Source organism: Perca flavescens, chromosome 6 (assembly GCF_004354835.1).
Source record: "Perca flavescens isolate YP-PL-M2 chromosome 6, PFLA_1.0, whole genome shotgun sequence".
Classification (NCBI taxonomy): Eukaryota; Metazoa; Chordata; class Actinopteri; order Perciformes; family Percidae; genus Perca; species Perca flavescens.
The window spans coordinates 17395722-17408236 of NC_041336.1; the positions used below are offsets into that span (position 1 = coordinate 17395722).

The following is a 12515-nucleotide window of genomic DNA, read 5'->3' on the forward strand; positions in this document are numbered from 1 at the left end:
TAAGCGATGCTTGTAACAGAAATAATGGTCTCAGGACGAGTGTCTACCACCACTGATTGTACGGCTCTCCCGGTGCTGCTGCTCCCCTCTCTCTCTCTAATGGTGGAGACTAATGTTCCCTGACTGTTGAGTCTCAGAGGATAAGTGAATCTCCACATTGAGTGAATAATTGGCTGAAAGGTTGTTAAGGCTTTGCTGCTGTCCTGGCCAGTGTTGTGAGACTGATGAGTTCGGAGAGTGGAGCTGAGATACGTTAAGAGGAATTAGATTTGAATGTGAAAAAGGTTTGAGTTCATGGGAACAGTGTCTGCTACCAGAGTCACTGTGGTTTAAAAGCCGAGTGTCACATTAATCTACAGCAGCAGGGAGTGCATGGCCCTGTTTGTGTGTGTAGCCCCCAACGTCGTCTTCCAGGCAGCGCTGCCTGGAAGACTCTAAGATTAGGCAATGGTTAGGGTCAGGTGCCTTGAAGTCGACGGTCGCAGCGCTGCCTTGAAGTCGTCGTTGGGGGCTTAAAACACCATCGAGTGTGTTGGTGTGAGCGTGTGTGTTGGGATCTCACTGTTTGGTTAGGAAGCGTGTGAGCGATGTCGGTCTCCGCATGAAGAGGACCACTTGTCTGTTCAGGTAGACAAAGAACGCCCCCAGGAATCCGCACGAGATTCTAAAACATAAGAAAAAATATTTCTATATCTATTTCAAAAGTAAATCCAAAAAGAGACATACAGTATCATTACACACACGCACGCGCACACGCGCACACACACGCGCACACACACGCACACACACGCGCACACACACACACGCACACACACGCGCACACACACGCGCACACACACGCACGCGCACACACGCACGCACACACACACACACACACACACACACACACACACACACACACACACACACACACACACACACACACACACACGTATTCACCCTATTATTGCAAATGCAGGCAGCTCCTGCAGGTCAAAGGGGAAATCCATCCGGAAGTTAGTTTTGAAGAGAGCTGTGATTGTGACTGAGAGAAAAAGAAAAGAAAAGGTAAAAAAAAAAAATGTATCAACATCAACCAAACGTGAGCTCAATCTTTCATTTTTGTGCTCCGTATTTTAAGTTTGAGTTTCATTTATTTGCACAAGTTACAGTTTTTTCCGATTGCTAAACGACAGTGGGCACAACTGGAGTCACATGTGCAAAACCAACAGTCACCTGAGCCAAACAGTTCACATCACCTGCAAAACAGGCTCAGTGCAGCCAAACACTATGCACAATCCTCACTGAGATAACACACACTGTCACTCAGAACACACTGAGGGTAAAAACACTAGCATCAAACACCAATACAGAAATTACAAACTTTCTCATCTTTACAGTTTGAACAATTTGAGTGACTTGACACTACTCAATAGTTTATTTAAGGAAAAGATATAGATTGTATAATATACCAATTTTATGTAAGGTAAACAAGAATAATGAAAATCAGCAGTTTTCTTCAATATAGAATTTTATCTCTAGTAATTTATGGAATTACTGGGAAAAAAACTAAAGGTACATACGTAACAGTACCAAAGAATATTGTGACTAATTCTGCCTCTCTCCAGCATCATGTGGCAAGTTTTCTTCATCACATTGGATGTCTGCATCATCTCTAAATACTAACAAATGTGGTGTTTCTATTGCTTTCACCTCCATTACTTTCTGAAAAACAGTAAGAATGCAGTTTTACTATTGTAAAGATATAGTGTTTTTTACTTTTTTTATAGCTGTGTACATAACCTCAGACTTCTTACCTGGACATATTGGTATCTTTGCTCTTTTACCCGTTTCTCTCAAACAGTACAGTGTATAATTGTTTCATTCTTATTTGGTGTTTGTATACAAAAAATCAATCAATCAGCAATCAGCAGTGTTTGATAGGCACCAGACTGAAATCTATTCTGTTTTGAATGTGTGGTTAACAGTTTTGACAGCAGTGTGTTAGCATTTGAACAAAGTGCTGTAAATCTACAGTGTTGTGCACGTTGTGGTTAAAGTCATGGGATAAGTGTGTAGAGTTTTGAAAACTGTGTTCAAGCAATGAAAAACGAACTAGAGTTTGGTCCACATGAACTGCTGCTGTGTAGACTGTAGTTTGAGTTTTGCACATGTGACTCCAGTTGCGCCCACTGTTGTTTAGCAATCGAAAAAAACTGTAAAATCAAAGACAGGACATGCATGTATTATTGTTTAAGGTGTGAAGGTAGAGGAAGAAATTACTTTTACCTAAATAAAATTAAACAATATTCACAATGTCAAAATGTGAAAATAATATAATTATAAAACAGAGGTTAAAATATTTTTAAACGTGTTTTGTAGGACTTTAAACCTGCATTACTGATTTTCTGGCCATGCTGGGGAAGCGGATACAAGCTGTGAACACAACATTGATATATTATCACCATTTGAGTTGATATGGCGAACTTGTTAGCAAACAGTTGCTTATTTACACATCCAACAGACACGGAGCAACATTATTGTCCTATTGGAGTGGTGTTCATGTCCACCTGATGAATCAAAGTCCATTATTCACTCTCTTTTAGCTCGGGGTTTGGTCTTTACCAACCCCTGAGGGAAAAATCTGGCTCTTAGCTGCTAAATGCTCCACTTTGTTCCCCAGCTAGTCGCTAACTTTGTTTGTCTGCTGTCGAGTGCTGAGCGTTTAGTGTGTTTATCAGAGCTGAGGGCTTATTTTGAATTGCAATAATCTAAAAGATTTCCCTCAGTGACATGTACAGTATCTTGCTACATATCTGGAACATATGAATATAAACTAGAGAAGAAGATGACATTTGACAACTGACCTTTGCTTGTAAGATGTTTGGGAAGGTGAATATTAGAGGAATGTCTGGTTGAGTAAGAGTTGTGAATTTGTTTGAATATAAGACTGAAAACATTCTTATAAACCATAAGAAGTACGCATAATAGAGAAAATAAAGGCAGAGATAGGGTGCAGGGATCTGTAAATTGTGAGTATTTAATTCTATGGTGCTGGTGGATTGTAAATATGTAGGTGATGACTTTAAATATTTCTGGTTTATCTAAAGAAGCAAATATTACTTAGCGGTCATATTCAGCTGCTTTCCACAAATGCCAGCTCAGCAGTCTTTTACAACGGTGTGTGTATGTGTGTGTGTGTGTGTGCTCACCAGCATCCTTGTTCCAAACAGAGAGCACCCTGAATATGAAGGCGCTGAATGTGGCGGCAAAATATCCCCGCCAGTAATTCCTCACCGCAAAGTAGGTAGACGTGACCTCAATGCTGAACAACACCCCTGGTGGTGGTGTGTAGAGAAAAAACGAGAGAGAGAGAAAGAGAGGGGGGAGGACAGAGGGAAACGAGGGATTAAAGAGGAGAGGAAAAATGAAGATGGATAGTGTGAGAAATGAGCGAGGAGTAGGAGGAGTAGAGGAGGGGGAGAGAAACAGGGAAGGGGGAGAGAGAGGGGGAAAGAGAGAAGAGACAGGAATGAGTTAAACAAACAGAATGAGACTAAAAACACTTGAAGCTGAGGGTGTAATTATACACAACAGGAGAACCACAGGGAGTGAATACACACACTGTAACACAAGCAAACACACACAAACATGTACACTTTCTCTCTCTCAAAACACAAACATGTACACTTTCTCGCTCCCTCTCAAAAACACACACACACACACACACACACACACACACACACACACACAATCAGTATGTGAAGCAATAAAATAAACATCAGAGAGACACATCAGAAACTTTATTGTGAACAAGACAAAAACAGCTGAACAGAAGACTTGTATGGGAAAAAATTATAATTAAGAAGGAACAATATGTAATTAGTGTTTACTAGTTTTTTCTTTCAATGGTAATTGAAAACTAGGTAAATAATGCTGTTTTGGCTTATGTTTGTATATTAAAGGATGCTTTGTAGACTTTGGTTGTATGAGGCAGTGTGTAAGTTGTACAGTACCTCCAAGTGGAGTGCCGAAACAGCATCCCACCCCCACAGCACAGCCAACAGTCAGAATATCTGTGTAACCATAATGGTTCTACTGACACAGAAAACAGAGAGGAAGAGGGGAAATAACAAGAGGGAAATAAAGTGTTGAGAAAGACAATGAGGGATGAAAGGCGTGAGATGACGAAGGGGGAAAATGAAGGTGATAAGGAACGAGAGCGTAGACAGAAAGACAGGAGAGTGAGTTGGAGAAAGAGAGAATAAAAGATCAAGGTGGAGAGGACAGGACGGGGAACCGCAGGGGGAGAATTGACAGAGAGGAAGCACAATGGAATAAAGTGAATAAATAATGCTCACTGGAGTGTGGTTTTAAAAAAGTGATAAAGATGAGAAAAAAACACATCAAGGCAATATAAAGCGCAGGATGCACATGCCAGTGAGAGTAATCAGACTTAGAGTAAGCAATTAAATAATCAGGGAAACAAACCGAGTGGTTACATCGTTCCATAGAAACAGATTCCTGCAACTGATCGCAACTTTCTAAAATCAAAACTTGAGTTAGAGTGTCTTTTATGATCTGTGTTGCATTATTATTCTTAGAAAGAATATATTTTTTTATCTGTGATTTACGAAAAATGGGTTGGGATGCAGGAAAAGCCTGATAGCAGAAATAACTGTATAATTCAAGGCTCACATATTGCTGGCCAGTTAATCTGCAATAAATATTCATTCCCTTTGAATTCACCACTGCTAATGGCGGTCAATTGTCGGAGGTCAGTTTCAAGGGAATAGTTTGACATTTTGGGAAGTATATTTGTTTTCCTGTCAAGAATTAGATGAAAAGATTGGTACGTGTCTCATGTCTTAGAGTGGCATCTTTTTTTCTCATCTAAATCTCCGCAGGAAAGTAAATAATTCCTTTAAAGTAGACAGAACTTAAAATCCTGGCTCTGCTATGGTATTAGTGACAGGCTAATCTGCATGTTTAAATATTCATTCAGTTTGATTAATCACTTAATAATGCAGGGCACTGGTCTGAGGTTAGATTTAACCTCGCCGTTTGTGTTACTGATGTTATTTCAGGAAGACAGAGCTGACTGAAGTCAGCGGAGAGAGAGCAGGGCGGGACTTGCCTCCTACGGGGGCAGCAAAACAGGTGGCCACTCCCACGGCACACGCACACACCAACAGGTCCTGGTTATGGGTGCCATTCTGGGGTTAATGGTCACAGACGAGCAGGGATGAATAAGAAAATAGAGGGAAGGTGGAGATAGAGAGAGCAGGGAAAGAGGGAGACAGGGATATGGGAGGTCACTGTTAATAAACATGCCAGACATTACCATCACACTATTAATACAGTGAGACACAAACATAGACGACGTGCGAGGGGGCGAGCCAAAACAAAGACACAAGAGCAACAGGGAGGGGAGGGGAGGGGAGGGGAGGGCGTCAGCCGGGCGGGAGAGAAACAGATGGGAGAGGACAACAGTCACAGGGTTCCCACTTTCTCTTCATCATCAGATTCAAGGACCTTTCAATGAACTTCAAGGACTCCAAATGGGCATGTTTGGCAAACTCAAACACTGTAGAGCCCTCATTTGTAATAAAAAACAAATAAATGGTAGAATCATTTAAAAAGTGTTACTGGAATAGAAGGACTATATAGGTCTATGTAATATTTTCAAGATCATCCAATCATTTTCAAAACAAGACTAAGAGTCTTCTGCCAGCTCTTTGAGACTGTACATGGGCACAGTGGTGCTAAATGCTAACATCAGTATGCTAACATGCTCCTAACAACAATGCTAACATGCTGATGTTTAGCAGGTTTACTATGTTCACCCTTAGCATGTTAACATGCTAACATTTCCTAATTAGTACTAAACACAAAGTACAGTTGAGGCTGATGGGAATTCATCCTTTTTTTTTAAATGTATTTATAAACCAAAGTATTGAACAAATAACATTTTTGAGGAGTCCATTAAAGTTATTACAATTAATCATGAGGGGGCATATCTTTGTGGACCAGATTGTATGGCAATCCATCTTACAGTTTAAAAGACATTTCACTCAAATGCACAATAGCTACAGAGGAAAAATCAGAGGCTCAGCAAAGTCATTCAGATTTATATTTTTAAGACCATGAATATCTGCACAAAATTTCAAGAAAATCCATCCAAAAGTTGTTGAGCTATTTCTATCTACTAACAGACATTGTCGTCCCTTGAGGCTGGTCACTAGCATGGCTAAAAACGATTTTTTAAGGGCCTGTGGGAACCCTGTAATTACACCAGAGACAACGACAAACCAAGATATCAAGGAAAAACTGCGTTCCACATCTTCATTAGTGCATTAACTGTGGTCAGCGAGAAGATGAGGCTTATGGGTAATGTAGTCTGTTTTGGTCAGGCCCTCAGCTTACCTCATAGACTCCAGAGAAGATGGACATGAATCGACTCAGCACTGCAGCACAGATACTGGCAATGTGGACGAATGGACCCTGGAGGTGACATTGATGACACAGATGAGCGACACATACTGTTATATACACAGACACTGACTATTGTCTGTAAAACAGGGAGTCTAAACTGGGACATGTTGTATCAGAACAGATAAATCACTGTATAATTGCTGGATGTGACAGTTGCCCTGCTACTCTAATGGGGGAAATGAATGTAGCCTACTCCTTTGCTGAGGAATAATTTGCTTCAATCCCGTGAGAAGAGGGAGGGAGGAAAAACATGACAGAAGATGATTTATCATCCTCCAAGCTTGAAGAAAAAACAGATAGAGAGATGGAGAAAGAAAAAAGGGAGGAAAGAGGGTGATGATCGCGATGCTGGATCAATGGATGGTGATAGATACAGAGAAAAACAGATAGTAAAGAGATGAAAAGGGGGTTTGTTTACCTCTTTGCCCACTGGCATCCCACTGCCCAGGCCAGCAGTCAGCCCGACCACTTTAGCTACAAAGGCTTTAAGGGTCAGATACTCCTTCAGTACTACACCTCTTAAGATGGTTTTCAGCTCGGGAATACCAGAACCTGTAAAAAAAAAAAAAAATAAAACAGAGGAAAGATGGAGAAGGAGAATAAAGGACGGTGGGTGCAGTAAATAAAGTAAGAGCCGTTGGAATGCCACTATCCTACAAGAAAACAGACAAAGAAAAGGAAAGAAGGAAAAAAACAGGTGCTGAGAGAGGATAAGAGAGGCTGACATGTGATGGAGAGCTTACCGATGGCCTGTGGGGAAACCAGGTGACAAAAGAGCGAGGCAAACATGACAAGGATCATGGGATAGGTAACCCAGGCGAGGTACTGGAGTGGCACATTGCCCTTAAGCTCCCCATGCATCCACTTATAGGCTGAAAGACAGAAAAACAACAGAAAGTGCATTTCACACAGGAGTATAACTGGGATAATTACAAACTCTTGTGTTATCAAACTGCAGATTCGACCGTTAATAATCTCTATGGCCTTGGCCCGTGGTACCTTGCAGGCTCTTGGCGCTAGCGTAGTCCATACTCCAGCTAACCAGAGCCATAGTCAGCCCCAGTAGAACCAGGAATATCCAGTCATCCCCCATCTTGGTCACTATGTACCGCCGTACACGAGCAAAACAATCTGGGACAGAGAGATGAAATGAATGATGTACCTTGAATCCATTCATCACTTGATTTCATTACTGACAGTTAGTTATTGTCACACTGGGAATCATTCAGTGCGATTATGGCTGCAGTAATGATGCTATAGCTCATCATAACAGTGGATGTAATGTCAGTACAGAATGATCTGAATGATTGTGCTTTTTTGACATGTACAAATGGATGAGTGTACATTCTCTGGAAAAAGTTTTATTCAAAGAAAAAAACACACATGTAAGAATTTAACACACAATAGTCCCTGGCTAATTCACTAGTGAAGACATAAAAGTGTTCTTCCCTATCTATGACTTTCAAACTTATTGTAGTCTATAAGCACAAGAGTTAAATCAATAGAGTGGAGTAAAAGTACATTATTAAAGTACAATTACCTTAAAATTTGTACTTGAGTAAATGGACTTAGTTAAATTCCACCACTGACTAAGTTCATGTTATCTCTCATGTTATCATGTTATGTCATTTAGGGGACTTTAGCAACATGAGGAACTTTCTCCAATTTAAAAACCATGCTGGGCATTTTTTTATTGAGACTCCAGTATGTTTAGACTTGATGTGTTGACTGAAAAAATTAGAGATATTTTTCCACAAGAATTTTGTTCGTGCAGGATGGAGAAGGCTTTGAAACAGCAGTTAGACCTTCATTTTGGGGAATAGAATTTATAGATGAAATTTAACTGAACACTTGAATCATGAATGAAATATGAAAAATCCAAATAAAACATTTTAGAGATTTTTTATTTATTTATTTATTTTTATGTATGGGTGGGGTACATAGAAACCATGACCTTGCGTCTAAAATCCTGACTAAGTCCAACTGCCTCATGTTCTGTGTGGCATCCTAATTAAACTATAGCAGTGCATCATATTTTATGAGCTTATCGTGTTGCATGTAAAATCATGATGTGCAAAGTCACCAGTAAATGAAGCCATCAGATTAATCCTGCTCTCTATTGAATAAAGTGTGATAAAGAATGAAGTTTTAAAAAATAAAAAAACTGAAGTGCCAGTAGCCTACTTCAAACTTCTATTCAGTTAAGGTATTTAATTCCACTTCCGTCTTCTGGTTACCACATAAGGTGTCAAAGCAACCATTTAAGCATAACCATGGAAACACCTAATCACCATTTTGCATCCTCCTAGAATACCTTTTGTAAAGCGTTTGAATTTGTGCTTGAACAGAATAACCTGCTGGTCACCTTGGCATTTGGAGTAGGGACGAGGCTTCTTGGTGGAAGAGGCGTGGCTTTGATGCGACTCCAGGAACGCAGGGTGATGATGATGCTGCCGACCGTGCCCTTTGCGGCCGGTGGCGTTGTCCCCTGCCTGTCTCCTCCATTGTCTCTCTGTCAGCAAACGGGCAGCCTCCCGTCGGGCAAAGCTTCCCAGCTGCTCCCTGTACTCACCGTACAGCTGAAATGGAGGGGAAACACTGACAATCACAACTACACAAAAAGCACCAAGAAGTCATGTGTTTCCTGGGCCCTCAGGATTGCATAGAAGGAAAATAAGATGCCAGATATAAGAGCGGAGTGGGAGAAAGGAAAAGAAGAGTGAAGAGAAGGAGAAATACCTCTGACAACTGAGACTTGGGACAAGGATAAAACTAGATCCAGTGCAAAGAGTCTTGAGATAACGAGAAAGAGATGGGGAATGTGCGGCGTGTGTGTAAGGGATACACACCAACCTGAATACCCTGGTAGACAGAAATAGACAAAACGGGCATAGAGATCGGAAAAACCCCTCCCTGAGAGGAGGCAGGAGCTGGAAGGGAGCCAGAGGAAGAGACACTGGAAGGGAGGACATTCCACATCTTCCACTTCCCACTATATGTGCGCTTTACACCTACAACCACACACACACTTGGTCAGAAAACCCGACACCTTATAATCCAGTGTGATCGCCATGTTTGCATCGCACTCGTTAAAACCGTAAAGCTTTAAAATACTGCGGATTCAGGTGCAGCTATATCATGCAACTGAAACCTATAGATGACATGCATCCCACTACACAGCAAAGCAAGAAGTTATATCCCAAGCAGCAGGGGCGATTCTAGGATATCAGACCTTAAGGGGGGCTCAGCCCCTAATGAGAATGTGACACGGATACAGTGCCTTGCAAAAGTGTTAACCCCCCCCACCCCCTCCCGCTTAATCAGTAATTTAATTTCATCCGATAATCTCTGAGCTAGCTACTGAACAACGTCAGATAACGTTTTTTAACATTATTACCACTGTGACGGAACCTGACACTTTATAAGTCACAGCAATATAGACCAATTTTTCTCTGGGGACTACCAACATTAAACTTCATAACTGCTCTCCCTCTGACAGATTAGATAGACACTCAGCCAAAGGTGGGAGTCTGGCACAACCACCTCCAATTGGCCAAAACTACATTTCTGTTAACCCTTTCCTTGACTGGGTTACAGGTGCATAGCATCGGCGACAGTAGCACAGGATATTAAACCTTTCAATACCTTTCAATATTTCAATCCCTTTGAACCTGTAACTGGTTGTCCTCTGTCACTAACAGACAAGTTCGCAAACTCTAACTTGAAGCACTAAAATTGATTTAATAAAAAAAAATGTAAACATTTTTAGTTTTAGTTTTTTATTATTATAATTTTGAGGGGGGCTGAGATGAAATTTAGGACTTGAGCCCCCCTAAAAAGGGTCTAAAATTGCCAAGCAGAGCTGGCTGCCACAGATTACTGTCTCATGTTCACACGGGAAAGGAGAGCTGAGGCCCAGGACCAGAGAAACAGAACGAAAGTTTAGCAAGCTGCCCATTCCATAATCACATCCTCCAATAACACAATAAAGGTGCAACAACAATCTAAAATCTCACCGGACTACAATATGACACAGAAAAGTTAGTGCAATCTGTCCTATTGTTTGATTTTCTGCACAAAAACTGATTTACAAAACCATTCCACTATAATACATGAGTCACTACAACCACATGACAAAGTGACTGATATAGATGCTTATAATTAATACACCACATAGCAGGTGGCCAGCAGTTAATCTGTTAAAGGCTCTTGAAAACATTTGATGGCCTAAATCGTCAAGCAAGTTATTTTAAACCTCACTAAACACTGCAAACCACAAACTGTTATTCAGGACAATAATGCACCGCTAACAGCATTTGGCCTGAGCTAACAGCAGACCAGTGATAAGTTCTACAAAGAAGTGCAAACCACTATTATTAATTTTAATTAGTTAACATTATGCAAAGACTCGGTTGAATATTACTTCCATAAATCATTTGTTTTTTCTAAACTTGGTTTGCTGCCCCAATGATGGTGTTTGTTACTAAGGGCAATACAATGATGTGGGAAAGTTTAGATCACAGCAGGAAAGTCATTTTTCAGGATAGAAAACTCCCCTGTCATTGTCTGAGTTGCCCAAAAATGTTATATGCCATCACCTGGTCATTGCTCACCAATTAAATGAATTATTTGCAAAAAAGTGTGTGACAAAAAGGTCATAGGTAAACTATACTGGATTATGTATGAAGGTTTCAATCTCTTATTACGATTGCTTTATATAATACTATATAATCTGCTGCAAAACAGCAAACGCTACACATAATTTTGAGCAATGACTCAGAAGTTAAATGTTTTTCAAAAATACTAAAATACCTCAAGAATAGAAAATAGAAAATTGTCTCGTGTTTCATGCGAGACAAATTATGATAAAGTTAAGCTTTTTCATTTTTTAACTGCTTTGGAGTGAGAATTCACTAAAAACTGTTTATCCAGGAATTAAGTTATTTTTTGTTGGATAATCAGATAGTATATTGAAGAACTTGGCTAGAATTCTATTTGAGTAAATTTGATAGAAATATGACACCACATTTAATATACCGTATATACCAGTCGTTAATATTCTTATAAAATACATTTATCGCCATCTAATGTGAGAGGCACAAACAACCCATTACAGCTATAACTGGAAAAGACAAGTCAATTAAAATATGTAAACAGATCCACTTAAGCAACTTGTGATTAAAGAAGAAAGACAGAAGAACACTGGACGGTGTCATTAACTCACTAACAGCAGAGAAAAAAAAATAAAAAAAATCCCCCTCCACCATCTGACCAGATGAAGCCTTTGGTCGTCAGGTCTTTACCTGTTCCTCATCAGTTGTCATTTGCATGATGTGGTAGCAGCTCTGCTCCTGTTCTGTCTCCTGTCCTACGCTGCAGACAACCTCACCACCACCACTGCTCTACACATTAACACCAAAGCACTAATCCATCAACATCATCAAACAGGCGCTGGCACCAGGCGCCATCAAAACCAGGGGCAGTAACAAAAGGAACCTGTTCACGCTTAGATTTGTTACTTAAACATTTTCTCATGCCATATCCTGCCACAACAAAAAGGACAACCACAAGATTGTAGTCAAATAGCAAAATAGTTAAAAACAAGAAACTATATTCTCTATTAAACTGCTTAACAACAGCTACTGTGTTTTGCGTTATGTAGATGAGTTGGTCATGCATTTCTGCATCATCAGCCATTCACATCTCTTTTATTTTACTATCATGGTCCTAGAGAAGCTTTTGCATTAACTTAACTGATGTTAGATGTCAATTTTGCTCTCTACTTGCTTGACAGTTTCAGGACATGGACATCAAATAGTCAGTAATTGTATATGTCTGTTGAGAGAATAGCATTGTTTTGAGTATTTTGTTTGAACCTATTGTCTTTATTTGATCATGTAAAGCTGAATTTAAAAATCAAATACTTCTTTGGAAGTCAATACACGACTAGCTACCTTAAAAGGTCCAATATGTAATATTTGTACTGTAATAAATCCAAAAATGACACCAATGCCTCATCAGATATTAAGGAAACATGTTAA

At 40.1% G+C, this 12515-nt stretch overlaps 1 protein-coding gene across 1 annotated transcript in view; it reads right to left on the minus strand.

The window, feature by feature from the left end:
• The window catches only part of clcn1b (chloride channel, voltage-sensitive 1b), a 31647-nt gene that overhangs the window by 8328 nt on the left and 10804 nt on the right, over window positions 1-12515 (minus strand). The window contains exons 2-10 of the mRNA XM_028580931.1: window positions 8840-9053; window positions 7474-7605; window positions 7218-7346; window positions 6893-7026; window positions 6406-6483; window positions 3996-4074; window positions 3192-3317; window positions 940-1024; window positions 563-664 (exon numbers count right to left, since the gene is read on the minus strand). Of these exons, the coding sequence (XP_028436732.1) occupies window positions 563-664; window positions 940-1024; window positions 3192-3317; window positions 3996-4074; window positions 6406-6483; window positions 6893-7026; window positions 7218-7346; window positions 7474-7605; window positions 8840-9053 (1079 nt within the window). The remainder of the gene's footprint in view (window positions 1-562; window positions 665-939; window positions 1025-3191; window positions 3318-3995; window positions 4075-6405; window positions 6484-6892; window positions 7027-7217; window positions 7347-7473; window positions 7606-8839; window positions 9054-12515) is intronic.